Source organism: Coturnix japonica, chromosome 2, assembly GCF_001577835.2.
Source record: "Coturnix japonica isolate 7356 chromosome 2, Coturnix japonica 2.1, whole genome shotgun sequence".
NCBI classification, from domain to species: domain Eukaryota; kingdom Metazoa; phylum Chordata; class Aves; order Galliformes; family Phasianidae; genus Coturnix; species Coturnix japonica.
The window spans coordinates 79,929,361-79,953,501 of record NC_029517.1 but is presented as its reverse complement, the minus strand read 5'-3'; the positions used below and the strand labels follow the sequence as shown (position 1 = coordinate 79,953,501).

Here is a 24,141-nt window from a genome sequence, read left to right as displayed (position 1 = left end):
GAGACAAATAAAACATACAGCCCCTGCCCTGCACCCTGAAATAAAACACAGATAGAGAGTGAAAAACAAACAAAAAAGGGGAACAGCTGAGAGCAGAGTTAAAAGAGGTGAAGCACACATATTTCAGCGATGTGCAGATCCCCTGCACAGATAACCACATTCATTAAAGCTTTTTGTGATTCACAGATGTTTATGGGAACTGTGAATTGTGGAAGTGAGTCACTGGGAGAGCATCCAGCCAACAGGTTGCTGTGGAGCCTTAGCAAAGAGCTATTTTAAAGATGTATTTTAATCTCAGTACTTGTTAGCAATGCAAAAGCTAGCTGGAACAGCTGCCTCGAAGAGGGAAAGCAACAGTGGCAAATATTCTCTAGCACTACTGCTGGGAAATGCTCATCTATCATCTAGACTGTCTGTCAACTGTCTGCCCATACAACTTTATAGCACAGAAGTGTGCTTATAAAATCCCTGAGTAAAGGGTTCCCAAGCAAAAGCATGAAAGAGAGTAGAAGTGGTTTTAATGAAACAATTATGCTTCTGTACTTGACTTGTTAAGAACACTAAAATATTCCTAAGTAACTGTTGCAATGATCAGGTTGGATGCAACCCTGATGGGCTTTGGCTTTTGTTACTATTTGCTTTTGTGCTACAGATGAGGAAGAGCTGACACAGATTTTGTACTGGCTGTTTTAACTGGCTTTCTTTTTGTTGTTTGGGGTTGTGTCAGTCCTGAACTTTGGCCAGCCCAGTTGAGGCATTCTGCATTTCTTCGGATCCATGTGTCTGGATTCCTCAATAAAGCTGCCAAGTAATCAGAGTAAAATGTCCCCAGACAAGTCACGATTTAATAGAGCATAGTAAGTGAGAAAGCCTCTAGAAATTCTAAAATTAAACACTTCATGACACATAGTTCCAGAAGTCCCTAAATACAGACTGTGCAGTGAAAAACAAATCCAGAAGTAGATGTGTTTACCTGACTTAAACAACCATTGGTGCTGACAGTCACAGAGTTCATAATCAGATGGTTATTTCTGTAGTCTCTGTTTTCTGTAACTCAGGCTGTGGGAAGGTTCTATGAGAAATCTATCTGAACAAAGATGCATTTTCTATTTAGCTAAATATTATTTTTGTTAATAACGCTGCTGTGCTTAAAACCATTATTTCACATGTTAAGAAAATTGATTTCCATCTTCTCAAGCAAGCTGAGGTGATGAAGTGCTGTTTCTAATGGTTTAATGGCTTGTTTGTAACTGCCGAGAAACTCGGAAAAAATCCTTTCATTTGGGAGAGGAAATGCAGCTCTTAAATAATTTGTAATTTGCCTACTTGCATAGATCTCACTGCTCACTTTATAGTCGATGGATAAATGCCACAGGTAACAGAAGACAATAAAGTAGATTTATAGCACTGGGAGGATGAAACACTCTGGCAATTAGAAAAAAAGAAAGAAAGAAAGAAAAAGACCTGACTTTGCCTTCCCTTGGACTGGTTATATACTGGGATAAATTCAGTGGCTGCACAGAAGTTAATTTTTATTTATAGTGGAACAAATGAGGGCAAGCTGAGGGTTCTGTGTGGACAAAAAATGATTCCCTTTGTATGTCTGCACTGAGCCAAGACAACAGCCAAACAAAGAGTGCTTCCTGGATCTGGTCCTCAAAACCACAGCACTGCACATCTTCCATTTCTACCTTCCCATTGCCTTATTGTGCTGGATACTGCTTTATTGCTTCTTTGTTTGCATCGCTGTATCCAGCTGCTGTCACTTGTCCTGTATGTGGATTTTAAGCCCCGTGAGGCAGAACTGTCTTTCTGGTTGTAGAGTGCTCAGCATAATGAACCCCCAGCCTATTTTCAAGAGCCTGAGATGCCAAAGTAATGTGAATGCTAATAGGAAGATGAAGTGCAATGACTCCATTGCTCAGAGCCTGCTTGATTCCATAGTAACCCTGCAATATTTTGCTCGTTGTAGGACATACAAAATAAGTGACAAAAAAGGAACCCCACAAGCAAGGTATAAGAGATTATGTGATCTTGTTCACAATAAACATTGGTTTCTTTACTTCATGTCATAGCTTCCGTAGATGCCTGATTCTGGAAAGTTCAGAGTTAGTATGCAAGGGTTGTCAGAAGGCAGAGGAGCCAATGTTTAGCAGCCTTCAGTGAGCAGGCCAGGAAGTTGTTCGGGAAATAACAGATGAGAAAAGAAGAAATCATTTTCTGCGGATCAAAATTTTAACCATCTCCCAGCTCAAAATCAAAACAACAACAAACAAAAAACCCACCCAACCAAAAACAAAAAGAAAAGCAACACTCCAAAACCAAAGAACAAAAAAACAACTGAAAAAGCAACTAACCAAACAGGGAAAATATACTAGAAATTAAAACAGGTTTTGACACTAGAAATCAAAACTGGGGCTCCTTGTCCCAACTGCTGGCTTTAACGCCATCTAGGACTCATTCTAATGGGAATATAAATGTTACAAGTCCCACTGCAAAGAGCATATAGGTTCAGTCATCTCTGCAAGAAAAGTCTGCTGACTGAATCTTATCCCTAAAGACAACGTACAGATCTGAGCTTACTTTTATATCCATATTCCACAGAGCCTTTGAACTGATTCCCTTAGTGCAGTCACTATTCTGTCCTGTCCTCTTCCTGCTCTTCTCCCTTTCATATTTCAGTAGATTTGGGTCTGGTGGCCCAGTGGGGCCTTCAGGCACTGAATGCTGTGTGTTTTAAACTAACGGTGCTATCATGCTTCCCCAAATTAAAATTCCCCAAATTAACTACAAGGATTCTGCTTTCATTTAATGGCCATTCTGATAGAAGAACTTGGCCTTTAATCCTGTCTCCCTTAGCGGTGTGCAAGAGTTCTCAACTACTTCAAATGCAATTACAATTATCTTTGCTATCACGAAAGCTCTTTGCAGTACTTGTCCTGGGGTTCCTGGAATGGCATTAATGAGAAGCCACCAATGTCATTTAACTGAAACATCCGAGCTCATGAATGTCATCTCATAATGGAAGGGGTGCTTCATTGCTGGGAGTTGCTGAGGCCTGCAGCAGAAGCACCAGGCTCAGCTGTCAGATGCTAGCCCTACACCAAGACCAAGATGCTGCTGTTACTGTATGTAGCTTCTTTTTCTTTCCTTCAGCCTCCACTATTACTAGTTGTCCTCTCAGTGAATCCCTCTTGTGCCTTCATAACAGAAAATGAGTTTCTTAGAATCATAGCATGGTTTGGGTTGGAAAGGACCTTTAAGATCACCTAGTTCCAAAGCCCCTGCTATAGGCAGGGACACCTCCCACTAGACCAGGTTGCTCAAAGTCTCATCCAGCCTGGCCTTCAGTGCTTCCAGGGTGGGGGCATTCGCTGGGTTGGGCAACATATTCCAGCGTCTGTTACTGAAATGCTGAGTGTTTATCTTGCTGGTGTCTGCAGCAGCATGCTGTGTTAGGGCATTGAAGCTTTGCACTGAGCAGCAGCTATGTTTTGCCCTGCAGACAGAGGCATTTCAGCAGTTAATTACATGATCCCAGTTTGTACTTCCTTTGTGGTCTGTAAAAGGCATTGGGAACTGTTGACTGAAAAGCATTTCTACAGCGTTCCTACAAGGAAAGGTAATATAGTATATGAAAACACAGTATTGTTGGTGCCTTAGCAATTACCTGCATTTAAAATCTTACAAATCACGTTTATTTGCTAGCTGTGTAAACCCTTCTGTCTTGTTGTAAAGTGAGTGTGTAAGGTGAGATGAGATGAGATAGACCTATGCATTAAATAGGCCACTTTGTCATATTTGATCTCCTCAGGGCTTCCTCACTGCCATGAGGCAGGAGACAACACGCTCAAATTTAGCAAAAGGATGGGCACTTGACAATGTTGTTCTGCACAACGAGGTGACCAAGATGATGAAAGAAGACGTGGCCAGCCCGCCTCCTGCTGACATCGGTGGGGTCTATATATACGGCCTTCTCCTTGAAGGGGCCGGTTGGGACCGCAGGAACAGCAAGCTGGTCGAGTCAGCACCCAAGGTAAAGATCAGTGGAGCACCACTGACTGGGGTGTAACATGGTGTTTAAAGAGAAAACTAGAAAGTATTCAGAGTGCTTGCAGCATAGGTTTCACAGTGGGCTGTAAAAGGGTAAAATAATAGTAGGAAGGGGAAGAGGACAAGGTTTTTACCTACCACAACAGACCAAAAAGCCTGTCAGAAGATGAGCTTGGGAGGCATTGCACTTGAGTAGACCAGTTGCTGGGCTTCCTGACTTCAGGCACTGAACTATATCTGAATGAGCGCAACCCATGATCAGCCTCCTTTGAACTGAGAGAGTGGGCACTGTCACTGTTTGCAGAGTCCAGGCCTGCTCTGATTGCAGTGTTTAGGTGACTAGAAGCCCCCAGCACTGCTTTTGAATTTTTGGTATTAGTTCTGGGCTTCTGCTCAGTTATCTGTGTATGGATTTACATTTTGCTGAGGCAACCAAGCACATTTAAAGCCTAGTTGAGAAGCAGTGATTGCATGCTCTGGGCAGTGCACAAGGAAAGCTGACACTGTGTGTGCTGGTAAACTTTAGTTCTGTCCTGGAAGTAGAGCTGAGGCCATTGCTCTCTGTAGGTAAAACACTTCTGTACCTGGCTGAGGGCAGTGTTTTCTGAACCAGATCTTGCCAGTGGTAGATTCTGGTACTCGTTTCCTGCTTTGAGAAAAGATATGTAGGCAGTTTGCCTAGGTGCTCTGGCATTATCAGCAAGGGCTGTCAGTTTAAGACATTTCTCTGCTAATGAGTACAGTCTATTGCTAGAATACCAGAGGGATCTCCTTTGAATAAAACCCAGGAGGCACCCTGGACCTTTGGAGCTCCACTGCCAACAGCACGGTTCTAACAGGGAGGCTTACTGAAAGCAGCTAGGTCTCTGCAGCTCTGGCCCTGCCATTCAAGAAACAGGAGGTGGGAAAAGAATGGGCAACACCTGCTGGAGATGAAAAGGATGGGGAAAAAGGCAATGGTCTTGCTCCCTCCTAGAACCATGCTGTCATTTTTTCATCCTTTGCCACGTATGCAGCTTTGCCAGTTTCTCTTGCTTTCTGTTCCTTCTAAGGTTCCTGAAGTCTGCTCTCCCTGAGCTGGCAGTGGCTTAAAGACAAGTTGGGGTCAGTGTGGTAGTGAGCACAAGGCTTGGATTCTTCTGTGTGCTTCTGCTGAGGGGCTGCTGTTTTTGCTGGAGTCCACCAATGAGTCCAATTCCATCCTATCCTGCTAATACTGAGACCAATGTCTCTATTAACATTTTCAGGTGCTGTTCACAAGTCTTCCTGTGGTCCATGTGTATGCTGTCAGCATGACAGCACTACAGGACCCAAAGAAGCAACAAGGCAATGCGTACTACTCCTGTCCAGTCTACAAAAAGCCTCGGAGGACAGATCTGACGTACATTTTCTCTTTGTACCTGAAAACAGCACAGAATCCTGATCACTGGACTTTACGGGGGGTGGCACTGCTCTGCAGTTCAAAATGAGGAGCAACAAATAGCTCTAAAAAACGAAATAACCACCTAGGAAATAAGTCTGTCTGCAGCTAGTAGGAATCTCGCTGTTATTTTCAGAGTGGTGTGGGAATTAGCAAGTGAGGTACAGAGATTGTGTTAATCATACATAGATCAGTTTACTCTCTTCACAGTGAATACATCTGAATGTATTTAACCTGGGAATGTGAGAGGGAAGCAGGTACAGACACTATTGTAAAGCAGGAATACATGAGCTAGTTTGCTTATACAGGAAATGCTAGGGAAAACCTGCTTATGATAGTGATAACTGCTCTAACATTTATGGTGGTTCTTCTATAAATGCTGTCTTTTCTTTCTAGTATAAGTCTTCTTTACAGTACATTACGATTCTTTTTAAAATCAACTTTGTAGTTAAAAACTTATCATGCATAGCGTTATTAAAGCAGTAATGACAAGTGAGTTAAACTCATAATAAAACTTCATCCTTTTCTGCACATATGTGAATGCAGTTGATTTTTGCATTTGTAAACTTGCTGAGTGGTTTTACAGATGGATGCTGCTATTTCCTCGAATAGTCCCTTGTAGATGGAAATGGTAATAGAAGTGAGTTTATCTTTGCACAAGTTACTGCTTTTGCCAAACCTATGTCCCATTAGAAGGAAAATGTGCACACACCTAATACTTAGTGAGAAGAAGCTCTGAAACCCTTCTCAGAGTAAGCATGCCTGAACACCACTTTGGCCCAACTAGTATTTGCGCCATTGATGTCATTGCCTTGAGTCCTGCAGCCTCAAACCTCTCAACTGCATTTTATGATGTATTTTGCATAAGTATAGGTTAAAAAAGAAAAAAGAAATAATATATATATTTTTTAAAAGGTAGTAGATACAGAAGCCATTTCTGGGAGTTGATTCATCTGAAAAGGTTGGTGTTATTTTGTGTGTTTTCACGTCTGCAGTTTACCCTATGATTGAAGGGTGATTGCTGCTTTTCTTAATAGACAGTTATTGGCCAAAAATATGTTTGGCTTTTTTTCCCTAGCACAAATTCAAAGCAAAATAAATTGCTGTTAGATGTTCTGAAAGAAAGACTTGCAGTGAGTGCTTCATTACTCGCTTATTTTTTCTCCTTGTAAGCACTTGCAATTTCCTCATTTTTTTCAGCCACCATCTGAGAAGGCAGTTCACCTTTCCCCACCCCCAGCTTCATTCTGCTGTTAGCAGCCACAGGGCTCTTTCCATGAGGAAGTTCAATATTTGCAGTTCTACCCACTACTAAGCAGAAAGGGCCAAGTTTCGTCTTGGAAAACTGAGCAGTTGGAACAGGATTCCTTTAGAACTTGCAACACATGGGGTGCAGGTAGGATGATCTTACCCAGTGACACCACCTGTTCCAAATATCTGCTCCTCCTACAGCATGGCTGTATGTCAGCATGTCAGCTGACTCCACTGAGAATTCTGCTTATGAGAAAGGTGAAGGACTGGGCTTCAAGATCTTTGCCCTGCAAATCACAAAGAAGGTAAGAAAGACTTCCAATGGGGAATGCCTGTGCCGTGGTATAGAAAATGAGGATTTAATCTGTAGGGTTCTCTCCACTTCCTATCTCTTTGAGGAGTTATGGTCTTAAGTTAATTTTAACCTCTTGGTGCATGCAAATTTCATGTCAGTGACACTGATAAAGCTTAAAATGAAGAACCTACGTTAAGTTACTTTGCATACCTGTAGTACTCACTACTTGTTATGAAAACAGTTAATCCTTCAAATAACTGAAATTAGAAGTACTCATTAAAAAATATGTATTTAGTTGAGCTTATATGCTGTGTTCCATGGGAACTTTATCACTCCCTTTCTTTGTCAAGAAGAAAAACCCCATCGTGACAGCTTCTTTGACCCTTTCACTTCAGCACCTAATGCCTGCTTTGTCAGTTCAGGAGGACCTCAAACCTCGCAGAGCAGAAGGTGGGTGACATCATGGGGCAGCAGGACCAATGGTACAGGGTTGCACTACAGCCAGGGACAGTTCTGTACCCAACAGGAAGAAGACCATGGCCACTTGCTTCCAGAAAGTTCTGTAAACTAGTTAACAAACAAAACTTTCAATGTATCCCATCATTAAAACATCTCTTTTCCTTTCTGTTTGTGCTTACCATGCGGTGAAAATGCTCCACTGACTGTTGAAAGAGGTATCTTCCTCTGCCTATTTCCCTCCCTCATCCCATCCTGTCTCTCCATGCAGTGGCATTACTCGTTTCCATCTGACAGTTCAACTTGCTTTGTGATGCCATTAACATGGCATAACATTGACCCTTCCCAATCATTGTTTCTTAGTTATTGCTAAAGCTCTTTCACTTTAAATGTGATGTCCGCCACACTAAAAGAAAGAAATGGAAGGCAGAAGAGTTGAAATCAAACTAATTATATTTAAATTCTAGATTAACAACAGGGAGTCCTCAAACAGTGTATATAGATAATCAAGTTACGCTCTGCTGTTAAAATGAATCTGAGATATTAAACACATTGATACAGCTTTTGGCACTATCATACAGGTTTCGCACAGACAATAAGGCCTGACGTTGCTGTAGGTAAGCGCTTTGAAGGCAATGCCATTTCAGAATGAAGAGAGCAATACAGTCCAGCAACTCATGTCCGCATAGTGGCCATGTTTACAAACATATCTGATTTCAGGGCACTGAGGGTTGCAAATAAACAGCATTCCATACTCCAAAGGGTGTCCATCTCATAATCCCTGAGGCTGTGGCTTTCCATACTGGTGGTGGGAAACAAAGAGCTGGATTATGGATCGGCCCTCTACTTCAGCAGCTTTGTAGAATAGAATTGAATTGCATTGAAGCTCAGGAAAACCACACAGTCTTTGAAAACAAAACAATTCTCTTATCTGGTCAGCTACATTCATGAACCCTATTATCCTCTGGATAGAGTAACAATTCTTATAAAGATCTTGAGGGAACAAACACAAACTCTAGTTTTTCTCTCTATTTATCCAGAATCTACACAACAACTTTATTCCTCTTTCACTTTTTCATGCCCTTGCATTTCTTGCAGGCATGCCTTTCCATAGCATGGAAATATAACTCATTCTCTTTTCCTCCTGCTATGTCATATTTAACGTCTTCTGCTTTATTACTCTTACTCTGTAAGTGCAGGAAATGCCTTGCTTAATCCCATCAATCCTTCCTCTTCCAGAACTCTAAAAATAATCTTTAAACATTTCAGAATCTTCTCTTTTCCAATGAGAAGAAATGCAGCTTACTCAAAAAACTTATTATTCTTCCTACGTTTTGTCACACCCTGGATAAGGCAGGAATTTCCCTTTGCTGCTGCAGTGAGGGCCCTAAAATAAAAAAGTTTTACTGCTGAATGGACATTTTTCATAGCTCCTCCTTCTGCTAATTTGATGTAATAGCTTTGTTATCATTTTCTGAGACAAAGAATTGGTATGAGATTATGGAAGTCATTTTTATACTGTTGTACACAAAACTGAAGAGAGTAATTAGGCCGCTAAATGAATGCTAATTCAATCTTGGAAACAGAGCAGATTTCCATCTCCCTTTGCCATGTCTCATAGGTTCTGTATGGGCTAATGCTGGCTGCTGGCACTCTCTGGGGGTAGCCCCTGTGTTCAGCTGCTGTGGCTTTGCTCCTATCAGGACAACAACACCACAGATATCCATGTAGATGATAGAACAACATCAATACACATTTTGTGATAGAACAAAAATTCACACATTTTTTTTCTAAAACTGAGGGCATACAGCCTGTGTTCTCTCTTGTTCCTGAGGACAGTATGGGGTGTTTGTTCATCAGTTCCTTACAATGATTGCTTCAAGTCTAGCAAGGGGATATCATCACCTCCACCTCCTCCTTCTTTTCCTTCCTGCTTAAGCACCACTTCTGGGATCGTCATCACTCCTCTTTCGGCTGTCTGGGCAGCACCTCTTGGTGTGCTGTTCTTGTCCTTCTTTACCTTCGTGATCACTTCTGTGTAGGAGATCTCCTCGGTGAAAGGCTCAGTGGCCGTGAGCTCAGTGGCTATGTGCACACCGGCCTCCTGGCTCCCCTCCTGGCCCTCAGCTACCGTTCGCTCTTTGTTTTTTTTGTGGATCTTGAACGTCTCCTTAGTCGGGGCTGCCTGTGAGATGGTTTTCTTGATCCTTATCCCAGATTGTTTCAGTCTCTCTCCTGACTGCCTGATCCTCTCCCTCCTTTCAGGGGTCACAATTCTAGTTCGAAGCCTGTTTACCTTCTTGCCAAAGTTTTGCCTCGTCTTTTGGATATTTTCCCTTGAAAATGCCTTTTTGATATCATCTATGCGCCTCATGCCTGATTTCTTGAACTGAGCTGCTTTGCCCTCCTCAATATAATATTCTTCATCAGAAGATAGATCATCAGGTGGGAGGAAATCATCCTCAAAAGTTTCACCAGCTGTATGCTCTTTGATAACAGAGAGAGATGAAGGACACTCGGTTTCCTCCTGTGAATGAAAGCATAGAGTCATCTTCCAGTAAGTCTGTTTTAAAAGGGTTGTGAGTGAAACATTCTGTTTGTTGGCTTGTAGTGAATTACTGCTAACCAAAATACAACCTTGTAGCAAAATAAGGTAAGGTCATACCATGTCATGTAATCTTACAGGTTACAAATAGCGGAAGAAGCCTTTGGCAAATTCTGTAAAAACATTGTACCTTATCAAAATTTTCTTTTCAGAGTGACTCTATGTAAAAATAATGAATGCATGGCCTCATATTTACTAGTCCCTAATGGTTTTCAGAGCAGATGTGTCCTGTTCATAGAATCATAGAATCATTCTGGTTGGAAAGGACCAGTAAGATCATGTAGTCCAACCATCAGTGCATCCCCACCATGCCCACTGACCACGTCCCTCAGTGCCACACCCATACAGTTCTTGAATACCTCCAGGGACAGTGATACCGCCACTTCCCTGGGCAGCCTTTGCCATTGCCTCACCACTCTTTATGAGAAGAAATTATCCCTTATATCCAACCTGAACCTTCCCTGGCACAACTTGAGGCCACACCCTTTCATCCTATTGCTGTTACCTGGGAAAAGAAGCTAGCTTCACCCCGCTAGCACCTCCTTTCAGGTAATTGTACAGAGTGATAAGGTCATCCCTGAGCCTTCTCTTCTCCAGACTGAACAACCCCAGCTCCCTCAGCTGCTCCTCATAAGACTTGTGCTCCAGAAGGTTCACAGTTTTATTGTCCTTTTTCATGGTTTTTGAAGTTGCTATTCCTCTTTTAATTCTCACCAATAAAAGTAAATATAATATAGACAAAAGAGGTGCATCTTCTTGTGCCAGCTGTACCCTTGAAGGGAGGGCTGCAGCCCTTTATCACCATGAAGACAATTGCACGGACTTCACAAATCAGAACTCAGTGAACATTTCTGATGCTGCCCAAAAAGAACCCTAACATTTTATGTGTGTTAACTACACAAGAGGACAAAGTCAGTGAGGAAATTGAATGTTATTCAGTAAACCCAGTTCCACCCAATTCTCTCAGCACCATGAACTTGTCTTGCTCCATCTGGAAACACACACAGGAGTAACTTATAGCAAGTACCTCTGATTTCCATGGTTGATTTGGTAAGTCATATGATATGCTGCCTGCTTGGAAGAAATGACTTAGCCCTGGGAACTGATGTAGCCCCTCCAGAGGAAGACCAGAGGAAGCTTAAAGCTAAAGATATGCATACAAATTTCCAAAAGCTGTAACCAAAAAATCTTGTGGAAATTAGAAAGATACAATAATCCAGTTTATCTGAACAGGAGAATCTCTCAAGAGAACAGACCCACTCGGCCCCCGATACGAAGCCTGCTGTCTGTACAGACTTCAGAGATGTGTGGGTCAGTGTCAGTGTTACTTCTTCCCACAGCTGCTGAGGGACACAGAGTGGAAAGTCCACAACTTGCTGGAGGTTCATGAGGCAGACATGGCCTCTCCTTCCCTACCAGCTCTGTCCATGTTTTTGCATCTCCTGTGCTCCCAGGAGGCACAGCCCTCCAGGTGCAAATGTACAACACCTACCTTAAGCTTCTGCAAGCTGTATCCCACTTGCAGTAACCATTTCAGCTGCTTCCTGAGGGCTGCCAGTGTCAGCTCTATCCTTGCTGCTATTGTCTTAATTCAGGAAGTAGAAACTGAACTGAACACTTTCTGCCCAAAACGATAGTTGTCATTTTTCACGGTGACTTATTACTTACTAGAAAGTCATGTTTAATGTTATTGTACAGGCTAATAGCACTACGTAAAATAAAATGCATTAAGCTCTTTGGCAGATAGCTTTGGCTTCATTAAAAACCCTCCAGTATAACAGTTGTTAACGCTTACAAAAATTAGGGACAAATTGTGTTGCATTGATTACAGTGGAATGTTATTCAACTCATCTGTCAAAATCAGCAGGAACAAAACTACAATACTTTGCTAATAATCATCTGCATTAGCATGTGCAAATTAACATTAATTACATAAAGACTTCTATATATAAACATAATCCCTTCTTTTCTGAAAATGAACTACAACACAGCTGGAGAACAGTTCCTCAAAGTTTCTAAATTACAGCTCACTCCTTCAGCTGAAATGGTAACAAAAATATTTCCATAATGACTGTTTGGAAATTTCTGTATGTACAGATATAAATACAATACGGTAAATGGGGAACGCTGTACTTATGAAGGACACTTGTTAAAAAGAGAGGACAGAGAGAGGGTATTTTGTCTGCAGTAGATGGGCTGTGTCTTCCTCCAGATGAAGAGTGAATGTGCCTGCACTTTTGGCCAGCTGTTTCCCAGAGCTCTGCAGCACTCAGCCTTGCAATCTGTTAGCTGAGGAAAAGCGCTTTAACTTTCATAGGTGTGTGCAGGAATTAAGACTTCCAAACAGTAACACCTGAGCTAAGGCCCTGTAGACTGGACACAGCAGCTGGAATGGCTGAGTAGCATTTCTCATATGCTGCGGATACTGAGAGTGAGCTTTGCCAAGGCTCTGATGTTCCCTTTTCCTTTGGTTTCTGCACACATCTTGCAAAATCATATGTAGGAAGACTGCAAATTAGATTGAGCTTGCATCTCCTCTCTAGATTTCTGGACAGAAGATGTTTGCAAAGTGGAAAGTATTAGTGAAATGGTATTGTATCTCTATGAGGTTTTGCAATAAAAATACAGTGACCGAGTAGAGGTTTCTTCTTGACTCTCTCCCACTCTATCTGTCAAGCACTATGCATACTCTATACCCCATATCAGTGGGGTAGGGGGAAGCCCTGAGCTTTAATTCACAGCTAGAAGGTTTTTGAAAGGTCTTAGTACAAGTCCTTCTGACAGGGCTTTTGCTGTGCACGCTTTTCACCATCCACCAAAAAAAAAAAAAAAAAAAAAAAAGAGATACAAGGGCATTAAAATGGATATGGCCAGTTCAGGCGCTTTACTGCCCTTCTCCTTTCTTGTCTTTCACACTTATCCTGGGTTTCAAACAGATATTTCAAAACCCAAACTGAGTTTCCAGAGTGGGTATGAAGGAAAAAAATGGACACTGTCTTATATGCTACAAACTCCATAAAATAAATAATAATAAATAATAACTACAAAAAATAAAATAGTTTTACGTATTCTTTTTAAAGAGCCTCAAAGTAGAATTCTAACAATTATAAACAGAATCGTCATCAACACTCAACTGTTACTCAGTTTCAATTATAACTTTATCAGATATTTTTAAAATAGAAAGAAATAATAGCAGAGAATAGAATGACCAGGTAAAGAATGATGATAGTACCTTCAGTTAAACAAACAAAAGAATCAACCACACACACGCCAAAGAAAACCCTAAAATGTGCAAACATGTACATATGCATGTTTGTTTTTAAATCAACATTCAGAATCCTAGAGAACCTACAGAACTCCCAAAGAGCTCCTAACAAACCCATTTACACCAAAATTAGAGAGGAGAGACAGCAGAAACCTCATAAATTGCTGTCATTGTTGCACAATGGAAAGGTGATGGAAAGAGATCTCAGCCTTGGGATGTGTGACAGGTACAGTTATGGTATGGCTCCAGCACAGCTGGGACTGATGGTCACCTGGCAATAAGGAGCCAGTGCACGGAGCATCAAAATGTTGAAAGGCCAGCCCTTGCCTGGCCTGGAGATGCTGCGGTATCTATGACAACCTGAGATGCAAATGACTGGCAGCTGATTAGCAGGAAACTGTATCAAGAAAATGCACTACAAAAATCCTGGAAATTTGCATGTTAAATGAATGAGTTGTTATTCAGACCACTAGCCAAGGTAAATTGCTAAAACATCTCCTTGTAACCGCTCTCTAAATCAATAAGAAACCTGCTGATGAATAACCAATTACAAATCAATCTGTACTTTTATTCCTATTCTAACAGTTAAGAGTGAAGCTTCATACCATCTCGAGTGATCCCTTCATTTTTCCTGCAAATATGTCATTTCACAATCTCTGCCATCAAGGCTAAAATCTTAAAAAGGCATTGAAGGGATTTTATCAAGTAAAGGGAACAAACACTTCATCACGTAGGACTTCACGGCCAAGTGCTGTTGCTTGTATTTAGAATTACTTTTACATAATGAAAAAGCAGCCTAACCAGAACAAACAATCCCTCTCATTTCCTCTTCTGTGAAGCCTGATATGCATCCCTTTTCTTTAAATTCTGACAGTAATTCATTAATTTTGTCAGGACAGTAAAGAAACCCAACTCATTCTCTCGTCATCTGAGCGCAGCAAGCTCCAGGCTATGTGTGAGTTACTGCCCAGTTATACTCCAGCATGTGGAGAAGCTCTTGGCTCCACGCCACCTCACGCTGCATAAATGGACTACTTGCGGCTCCTGAGGAAAATCAAAGCTTCACACATGCTCTGCTCTTATTTTATGGCTTTGGCCTAGAGAATAGTTCCAGAACAGTCAGCAGGTTTGCAATTTATCTGTACATACCAAATCTTTGTGAGTGGACTAGAAGGAGCATTCACAAGGTGAGACAAAATATGTTTTGTAATGTTTTCATTCATTCTTCCCTGATGACAGGACTGTCTTGCAAGCTACTGCAGAGGGGCAGTGCTGTCAAGAACACAGAAACCCAGCCAGTTCATCACAAGTTGCTGAACTCGTCTGCTCAAGCAACCATGTCTCCCCACAGATTAGCCTCTGGACTCCCTTTCAACTCAATGAAGGGAAGAGTTACTTATCAAGCAGAAACTGCATGGACAAGCTGATATCCGCAGTAAGTCAGACAAATCAGCCTCTGTGAATTTCTCTCTATTCTCTCAAACAGAGTCTACAAGATAAGCATGCAAACATCTGCCTTCCTGATGTTCAACACCTGGCAGAAAGAATCCGTTTCCAAATTTGAAATTCCTGTTCATGGTTTCAGATACTCCTCACTTCTGGTCAATGTTATTCCTGTATTAAAGAAATAATTGCAAGACCCAGCTCTTGTGAGCAGTGCTGAGAATTTGAGTCCTAACTGTTGTTAACAGGGTCAAGTCCGTTTATTCTTAGACTTCTTCAGGCATGAGGCCGATCACTGAAATAGATATGTTCTCAGTGGTCAGATACAGCTTTATGTCTATAGCTCTTTCCAGGCAGCTTCTAGGAGCATGGGGAAGAAGCAAGCAGGCTCATGATGTAGCTGCACTCTCCCACTGGTTTGCTGGCCAAACCCACAGAAAGCCCTGAACTACAGCATCTAGTGTGAATGTAAATTGGGATCTGCTGTTTCCACCACTCAACTTTAATAGGTGGAAAAAAAAAATCAATGGCAGCCCTTAGGGGAATGACTGACTGTCCCTTGTTAGGCACCTCACAAAGCAATGGGTCTGAAGGCCCTGCTTACACCATGTCAAGGGGTATGGAGACAAGTTGCACTGTGAGCACATGGTCCTGTGAAACAAGCAACCTTTCCCATTTTATAAACACAGAAATGGCCCGGCAGCTGCTTTGTCTTACTTTTTTTTTTTTTTTTTCCCTCTGTTCTCTTTCTTTGAGAACACGTCCCTAGAACTACAGTGTTCCTTTAGCTGGTTAAGCAGGTAATTTACGATCTTCCTGGCTGCCCCCAGCATTTCAGCACTGGCTCTGCTCTGCTGCCCTGGCTGTTTGCTGCACAGCATGGGGTAGCCCAGCGCTCTGACCTGAAAGGCTGAACCTCAGACTGGAAACAAAGGACCCTTGCTACACTCTTTGACACAACTGCTGGGTTTTTCTTACTCTCTGTAATTTCAGCCAAGGCAATTGCCTGTTCCAGCTGTAAAAATATTTATATATACGCCACAAGACTAGAATAAAGGTCCTGTGTGATGAGGCCTTGATGTTTAAGGCCTGTGCTTGGCAAGTGTAATTAGTCAACCCATGCTATCTCTTGTTCATTAAGCTTTAATGCTCCGTTTTGATAGCAAGAGGTTATTGACAGAGGTCATCCCCTCGCCCTGTGGAGTCAAGCAGAAGACCAGAGTCTTATGTCTCCGCCACTAGGAGTCCATTCCTGGTTTCTACTCATTCAGTTTGCAGCCACTTGACATCTTTTTGCCAGCGTTCTTTACTGTACTCCTCATCTCTGTCCCAGCACATGCATAGAATCACTGAATGATTATGATTGCAAAGAACCGCTAAGATTATCTAGTCTGATCACCAGTCCACCCCCGCCATGCCCACTGACCAGATACCCTCAGTGCCACATCCACATGGATCCCAAGCACTCCGAGGTACAGTGATCCCACCACCTCCCTGGGCAGCCTGTTCCACTGCCTTACGACTCTTTCGGAGAAAATTTTTTTCCTAATATCTAACCTGAACCTCCCCTGATGAAACTTGAGGCCATTCCCTCTCATCCTCGCGCTGTTACCCTGTAGAAAAGGCTGACTCCCACCTCACTGCAACATCCTTTCAGGTCACTGTAGAGAGCACTAAGGTCTCCCCTAAGCCTCCTTTTCTCCAGACTGATAAGTCCCAGTTTCCTCAGCTGTATAAATGGCAATCAACCCTCAATCATCTTGTGAGCAATGAATATATCCTTTTATGTCCTTCCCAAACCATGGGGCCTACAAACACAAACTATCACTAAGGGCTTCTGCTAAGTACTGTGTGCACTTGAACTACCACTTCTCTAGCTCTAAAGATAGTTCGCTTTCTTTTCTATACTTTTTCTCTGGTCTGACAGCTCATCATTTTGAGTGTACTTTATTAGCAGCTGCATTGTATTCTGTGCCAAAATCATTTATGAAAGTAGCATGCAGTTGACAACGATGTCTGAAAAGCAAACTCTCCTAGAAACCTTTCATAAACCACACTTCCCACAGCACAGTCCACTGTTATTTGCTCTTTTTCTAGATGGTCTGCTAAGAGCTATGATGTCAGATACAAAAGCAGGAGGAAGAATAAGCTTTGCCATGTTTCTGTAACACATAAAAATAATCACAAATGGGTTACCTTCAACAGTCTGTTCTTGGTGAGCTATTTAGACTCATGGTGCTAATGGCTCTGTTCTGCACACAGCTGCCTCGAGCCACTCCTAAGCCTCTCCTTCTCATGCCCAAATGACATCAGATGAATGGCAGTTGTTTCTTTTGTCTTTTTTAAATAGAAGCATTATATTCACTACCTTTTAAGTCACGCTGACCTTCAGGTTTTTCTCAGCATAGGCATAATTGAAACAGTGTGCTGACAGAGGGTTCTTCTATGTACCAGGACCATCAAAGCCCATGCTTGCAACCTCACCCCTTGAGCTTGATATACCCCAACTGCATATGGAAGTGCTTCCACTTCAGATTTTCAGATTATTGTTCCCATTTCAAGTTTACCATTCTTAATGTCCATATGATCATGCAGCAAAAGGACAGAGGCCAGGAAAACCACTTCTATTTTAATTTCTTTATGTATAATATGAGTGTTCTGTACAAGGCTCTATCTGCTGGCCTCCCACCATGCCTGCAGTGGGGCAGTTCCCTCCAGGGATGCTGCTTTGAAGACCAGCTGCTGTAATGTGGGCTTCCTGGTGGCTGCACATTCACAGTTGGAGAGGAACTTGTAGAACATGAGAGAAAGCAAATGAAGCAAGTTCATTCAGGATTAAAATTATTCAGAGTACTATATAATGTACTCTGTGTATCTTGTTCTACTCTGAAGGCAGCTGGCAATGCTGGAGTCAAAGACATCTCTAGAAAGTCTGATGTAACCCGGCAGTTTTAGTGGTGCCATCAACGTGGACAGGAAAGCTGCCTGCTGAAAAATCTTTTTCTGCATGGCCTTTTAAAAACAAATACTCACTTTCCCCCAGTCATTATCCTCACAGATGATAATTTCATTTCTTTTTAATGTGAGGATATTTGCCAAATCTTTTCATCATGGCTGAGGTCTCTTGGGACAATCTCCTCCAGCCAAAGATCCTTTGCAAACCTGCCTGCTCCTTCCATCAATGATGTGATCAAAGCCATCCACTTGAAAGAAAATCTTTAGGATTTAATTGATCCTTCCTTTTTCTTCATAGGCCGACAATCTAGCAGAAGTTAAAACTAAACCCACAGGAGCATTCCACTGTGGTTACACATGGGTCACTGGCTCCACCACAGTGTCCCAAATGGCTCATCAAAAAAAAATGTCACTACAGAAGAGCTGTCACTCACAACCACCAAGTAAACAACTTGGTTCCATCTATTTGTAAAATATAGAGAATGGAGTGGTGCCCCACACTGACTCACCAGCTATTAGCAGACTTCCCCTCATGGTAGCCAAGCTTCAGTCATTCAGGTCTTGGCAATCCAACAGTGCGCTTACACTGGTGTAAATCAACAGTGTGAAAATGACTATGCTTGTGTGAAAGAGGCTTTTAGGAGTGTGCTAGGCATTAAAACTCCATCACACTCTTGAATACCTTGCTTTTGTGGAGCAAAACAGTCCTCTACCTCCAGGAAAGTGTTAAATGTCAGACTGCAAGGGCCGCAGCATACAGTGCTCCTCTGCTGTGCACAAGGGAAAAGGTTTCTTCAATACACCTTATGAAAGGGACAGAAGTTACAGAGGAAGTAATTCATGTGCTCTCAACCAGTCCTTAACCACAACAGCAATAGAAAACTAGAATGAGAGAAATCCTAAATACTGTTTGCATTCCTGAAAAGCTCCAATTGAGAGTTAAATATATGCAACACGGTGTGGGTTGTTCTTGTCCAGCAAAATGAGCAAAGAGTCCAGAGACTCTACTGAAGGTGATTATAACAGAAAGTACGCATGGTGAGAGCTGCCTTTGATGTGAAAGGTCTAAAAATAGCAGCAGTTGTTCTTTACAGCTATGTGTAAGTCTATTTCCATAACATTTTACTATACTTAAAGAATAAGTGACAATGTGGGTCCTTCAGGGGTAAAAATTGCATTATGTCATGAATTCTGTTTTAAGGACAAACATTTTCAAAGTGTCAACTTTACTGCAATAATTATGGTAAAGAGCCATCGATGAAGTGGCACTTTGCCATTAACCTGGGAAGTCAGAGATATTTATTATCTTTAGAGGAGAAGTGATATGCAAGGAAAAGTGCCTGTTTGCTATTCCATCATGATGGTGCAGCTTGCAATAATTGTAATAATTGGCTGAATTCTCCTGTGCAACCACAGTAAGTAATTCAGTCAGAAAAGCTGGGAGGCACAATTTGGCTGCATATGTTACTAACATAACATTAAAGAAGTAACATTTCCTACCTTCAGCTTTTACTTTTTTTTTTTTAAAAAAAAAAAAAAAAGCTATTTCTTCCCAGCACTGGAAAATAAAGTAGTTAAGAAAGCTGGATTATGCGTAAGAATTTGTCAGCTATATATGCTGGTGAATATACTCTCTGAAACAAAAGGACCCACTCATGCAAATAATGTTATTTATGAACATATAGTTAGAAAATTGGGGTCCAAGACAAAGCAATGGGAGCACATCATGTTACTCACAAGGGATGACATTCTCAAGACTGCCTAATGATAAATATGACTCGTTCTGGAAGTAGTTTTGGGGATTCACTGGTATGAAGGAGAAACTGTGCTTCTGGCAAAAGACAAAACATTTGCACTTTCTGTTGACTTGAGGAACTGGGAAGTTTCAGCAGATGAAGGATCAGCACATTAAACAAACGAGTTTCACAGTACTTGCTGGCCAGAGACAGATCCCATGAACTGCCTGCACTAAGAGCTGTCTGTATGGGTGTCAGAAAAAGCCTGCAATTTCATGAAACTCCTCCTCAAATACAGTACTTTGTAAGAACAAAGAGCATCCTGGAATGAGAAATTATGAAAGAGAGTGCATATTTCACTCACCAAACATGATTGGAAGAGCCGTGCTGTGGGAAGGCATTGCCAAGGATAGCATGCAAGGGACTACTTGCTGCAAGGAAGACTTTGTGGTTCTGAGTTTATGCACACACTGCTGCAGACTGAGACAATGAAAAAAGTCTCCAAGCAAAAGCTTGGGTAATACTGCACAGTTAAATACACCATATTTTAAAGTTTAAATTTTAAAGTTAATGTTAAAAGGAAGACATTGTCCCAGAGAGCTTACAAACAATTTGCTATTTGGACTTCTACCTAATACGGTGAAAAAAATATGAGAGATGAATGTCAGGCATGGTTTGTATGACAAGATTTACAGGGCCTGCCTCATATTACCTTTCAGAGAGGCAACAAATAGTCCTTGCTGATCTGCGGTTAATCTTACACTACTGGCTCTGAAACCCACCAACACTAATAATAGACTGCACACACTGCCTCCCATGGGCTCTGCTGAAAGGCATGGAGAAGAGGAGCTGAGTGTTGAAGAAAGCATAAAACCACCCTCCTGATGGACAGGCTGCACCTTTTGGTTCACCATGTGATGCCTACCCACAGCTACCAAGGAAGTGGCACAAAGACAACACAGCAATGGTTATGACAGACAGGTTATGGTTACCTGATAGATCACAACCCGGAATTTGTTTTTCCTCAGCATCTCCTCTTGCTTTGTCTGCACCTTCCGCACATTGGCGCTCTGCCTTTCCACCCGCGCACGCACTTCCTTCATGGTGGAGCTGACCTTGTGGGTTTTCTCCAGCAACTTGTTCACCGTGTAGCCAGTGTTGCCGTGAGCCTGGGCAAGCTTTAAGATATCGATCTGTATGGTCTTGATGGCATTTTCCATCTCCCTGTGCCTCTCTTCTATTCTCTTTTGGCTCGCCTGCACGCTGTCCACGATGTTGGCCACTTTGTCCAGGACTGTCACGATGGTGTATGCTGCGTCCTGATCTTCCTCATCCTCGGTGACGCTTGACAGGCGGTTTTGGTGGAGTCTGTCAGCCTCCAGAGTGATCTCCCGGCGCTCCATTTTGCCTCTCTTTGGCAGGAGCCTTTTGTCTAAATGCCCTGCAACCACTACTGCAAGCAGCCGGTGTGACAGGCAGCCTTGGCCATGCTGAAGGGAGGGAGTGGAACGCCACTCCCGGAGGTGGGTCAGATGCTTCTGCACACCAAATGTCCACACACGATGGCTCAGATGCTTTCAGCAACATGAAACCTCTAAAATTAGGAAGCAATGTCTGGAAAGGAGCATACGTTTAAAGGGTCACGCTTCTGTGCTGATGAAGTTATTAGCGTTAATCCAGGGAAGTTAAGTAACTTACCAACTAAGCAGGCGAGCAAACTTGCATATTTTAAACAATCTACTGTTGTTTTTGTGTTCCTGAAGCTCTTGCACTGATGGAATTCAAACAGCACTCAGGAAAATGAGCACTGGCTGTTTTTTTGGAGCAAAACAAACTTCAGCTCTTCATCTGGCTGCGATTGCCACGTGAGGTAACAAATAAACACACTAAACCAGAGGCAATATAGTGAAAACGCTGTATTGTGACATGCTTTTCCAGTTTAAAATGTTGAAAGTATTGTTGTTGTCGTTGTTTTTCTAATTGAACAAATTATTAAATCCTACATGCAAAATTCTGAAAGCCTAAACTACATGTTAAAACAGCTGAACACGTCCTATTCACACTTTATCTCTGGATCTCTTGAACAACAACTAACAGTCTATTAATATAACTATGACCAGCAGACTAATTTGGATGGACTTTCTTAGCTCTTGAAAATACTCTATACAAGAGCGCTAGTAATTCATTCACTTTTATTTATTCTTTTCTTTTTTTTTTTTAATTATTATTTATTTTATTTGAATCACGAACACTATACAATCTGCATCATAGGTGTTAAAACATGTATTTTCTTTAAAAAGAGTTTCAGAAGTATTAAAACAGCTTCAAGAGTGTAAAGTAGGCTTTATTCCAATTATTCGTGTCCCAATTATTCAACACCAATCTTTACAACCCCTAAATCTACCAAGACCTACTTCTTTTGGACCTATGCCATCTGCTCTACCAGGCAACTCCCCAAATTAAGAAATTCATTAATTTTTCCCCTTAAAAATAAATTGCCGGAATCATTAATGAAGATGGCAGTGCTTTGACCCAGCCCACACGTTTCATAAATATGTTACAACTACACACAGCACACAGCTTCACAGTTCATGCGATAGGCAGTGTCTAAAAAATCAGTTACTAACTTCCAAAAACATTTAAATATCTACGGTATTTAAACACAGTGTTTTCTAGTTTTTCATAAGAAAAGTAAGCTGTAAACATTTTTACCTTTAGTTCATGCCTTGTTTGCTAGGGAATGTGGACTTTTCCTTGTTTGTTTTTGTTTTTTTGTTCCCTTTTAAATCTACAACCATTGTTGGAATAAATCTGTGTTCCCAAAAATATTACATTCCATGAATAAAGCACAAGTCTATTATATAACCATGTGATACAGATACAGAAAATGAACTACTGTATTCAAAAACAGAAAAGCAAAGGTACTAAAACAGTCCATAGCTGTTAGAGCTGATGCTTTCAGAATACAGACCAACATCGTTACACTAAAAATGTTCAAAAATAAGGCCTCTGAAATAAATATTTCCATTCTTTAAAAAAAGATATAATAAAAATGTACATCACATGGTCAATGTAGGTATAAAAATCACTAAGTTAAACCATTCTGGACGATGTATCTGAAGTAAAATGGCCTAGGTTTTGCTTCTGCCGACGTCCTCTATTGTTTTTGGGGCATTTTCTGTTAAAAAAAAAAAAGAGAGAGGGAGAGAGAGAGGGAAAGAAAGAAAAAAGGACAAATGTTTTAATATATAATCTAAATTTACACCTAGCAATACTGAACTGATTTAACAACAGCAAAGGAACTGTGCTGGCTGAGTGGACACTCCTGCCAGTGTTCGGTACCTGGCTGATGGCTGGGGATGTACGTGGAACACTTGGTCACTCAGAAGAGAGTTCAGCTTAACTTGAGAACAAACCCAGCAAGGTGCTATGCCCTTCAACTTTGATCAACAAATGCATATATTATGTTGAATAGCTATATTGGCTTTAATTTTTACAACTTCATACTTAAAATCCAGGGGGTGTTAAGACTAGATCAGTTGGCCCTTGCAGTGCCAAACCTCCAGGTGCTCTGCTGCTTGCTGGAACTCCCCAGGTAGATGCCACCTCTCCTTCCTTTCCTGGGGATGGATACACATCTAAGAAAGCATTTGTAAAAAAGCCAGCAGTTCTGATCAAGAAGGGATTTAGCCCACCAGAGAGTGGGCAGTGCAAGATATAAAACTATTTAGAGTTGAACTACAGGAAAACAGCAATGTGACAACCTCTCTGGTTTCAGTTTGGGGAGACGGGGAATTGGGGAACCGTATCGTCTATAAGATAACATCAAAGCTTGAATAACTCCGTGAAGGTCTAACACAATAGCTGACCTTCTGAATATGTTTCAAGGCTGATCTCCTCTCATGGGTAGCTGTTCTGGGAATTCAGAGAGGATGCAGATGCTTTGCAAATTGAAATGAATGTGTATTTTGTGACAAAATAGGTAATAGGTATCTTTTTCATGAGTATTTGAGAGTATTGTTAATGCACATAAAAATCCAGAGGGGAAAAGACTTAAATACAGAAAAAGTATACAAGTACAATGTGTAATTTTTCACTGCTTCAGCATTTACCCACCTTGTTATGCACATGACAATTGCAACTATAATGGCAATCTGTACGGCTCCAATTATTGCTGCAATAAGGACATGCGTAAGCTTTTGTCTACTTGGGACAACATAAAGAATACTAAAGTCTGTCTTTTCACAGTGCTGCCCAGTATATCCTGATTCACACCTGAAAAAGAAGAGGAACATTTAATGGAATATGCATTTTGACAGCAGTCCAGTCATTTTGTGGATGAAAGACGGAGTCCAAGACGGGGGATGAAAAAGCCCAGTACTCACAGCAGTGACAACGAGAGAGAAATACCCTCATCAGTGCTATCACTGCTGCTGCAGCAGCTCAGGGCACACAACCTTTTGAAGCCTAAAATGAAATGTAGAGAGCACACACACACAAAAGAGCTGAGATTCTGCCTGTTCTGTGAGTGAGTGAAGAGGTTTGGATAGTTGCTGAGAAGGAGATGGAGAGAAGGTAGAGGTGTGGTAGTGCCTGGGTTGGAGAAAGGTTTGGAATTCTGGGACAAGAGGAGAGGCAGAAAAGGTAGTCTCTTTTGTCCTG

At 41.6% G+C, this 24,141-nt stretch overlaps 3 protein-coding genes across 3 annotated transcripts in view; 1 reads left to right on the top strand and 2 right to left on the bottom strand.

The window, feature by feature from the left end:
* Positions 1-7,318, top strand: part of LOC107309909 (dynein heavy chain 5, axonemal-like) — a 141,341-nt gene extending 134,023 nt beyond the window's left edge. The window contains exons 76-77 of the mRNA XM_015855081.2: positions 3,815-4,036; positions 5,301-7,318. Coding sequence (XP_015710567.1) covers positions 3,815-4,036; positions 5,301-5,522 — 444 coding nt within the window. The 3' untranslated portion in view covers positions 5,523-7,318. The remainder of the gene's footprint in view (positions 1-3,814; positions 4,037-5,300) is intronic.
* A 592-nt stretch (positions 7,319-7,910) lies between these two features.
* Positions 7,911-21,260, bottom strand: CAVIN4 (caveolae associated protein 4). Its single transcript, XM_015855184.2, has 2 exons — positions 20,472-21,260; positions 7,911-10,002 (listed from the first exon to the last, which is right to left on the bottom strand). Exons 1-2 carry the CDS (start codon positions 20,880-20,882, stop codon positions 9,340-9,342), a joined length of 1,074 nt encoding a protein of 357 aa, XP_015710670.1. The 5' UTR covers positions 20,883-21,260; the 3' UTR covers positions 7,911-9,339.
* A 120-nt stretch (positions 21,261-21,380) lies between these two features.
* Positions 21,381-24,141, bottom strand: part of TMEFF1 (transmembrane protein with EGF like and two follistatin like domains 1) — a 115,871-nt gene continuing 113,110 nt past the window's right edge. The window contains exons 9-10 of the mRNA XM_015855183.2: positions 23,596-23,754; positions 21,381-22,657 (exon numbers count right to left, since the gene is read on the bottom strand). Of these exons, the coding sequence (XP_015710669.1) occupies positions 22,573-22,657; positions 23,596-23,754 (244 nt within the window). The 3' untranslated portion in view covers positions 21,381-22,572. The remainder of the gene's footprint in view (positions 22,658-23,595; positions 23,755-24,141) is intronic.

Bases quoted from the DNA above. Each gene is read 5' to 3' on its own strand.
- CAVIN4 (XM_015855184.2), bottom strand. From the start codon at position 20,882: ATGGAGCGCCGGGAGATCACTCTGGAGGCTGACAGACTCCACCAAAAC. The intron at 10,003-20,471 runs GTAACCATAACC...TTTCATTCACAG, and splicing joins TCCGGGTTGTGATCTATCAG to GAGGAAACCGAGTGTCCTTC.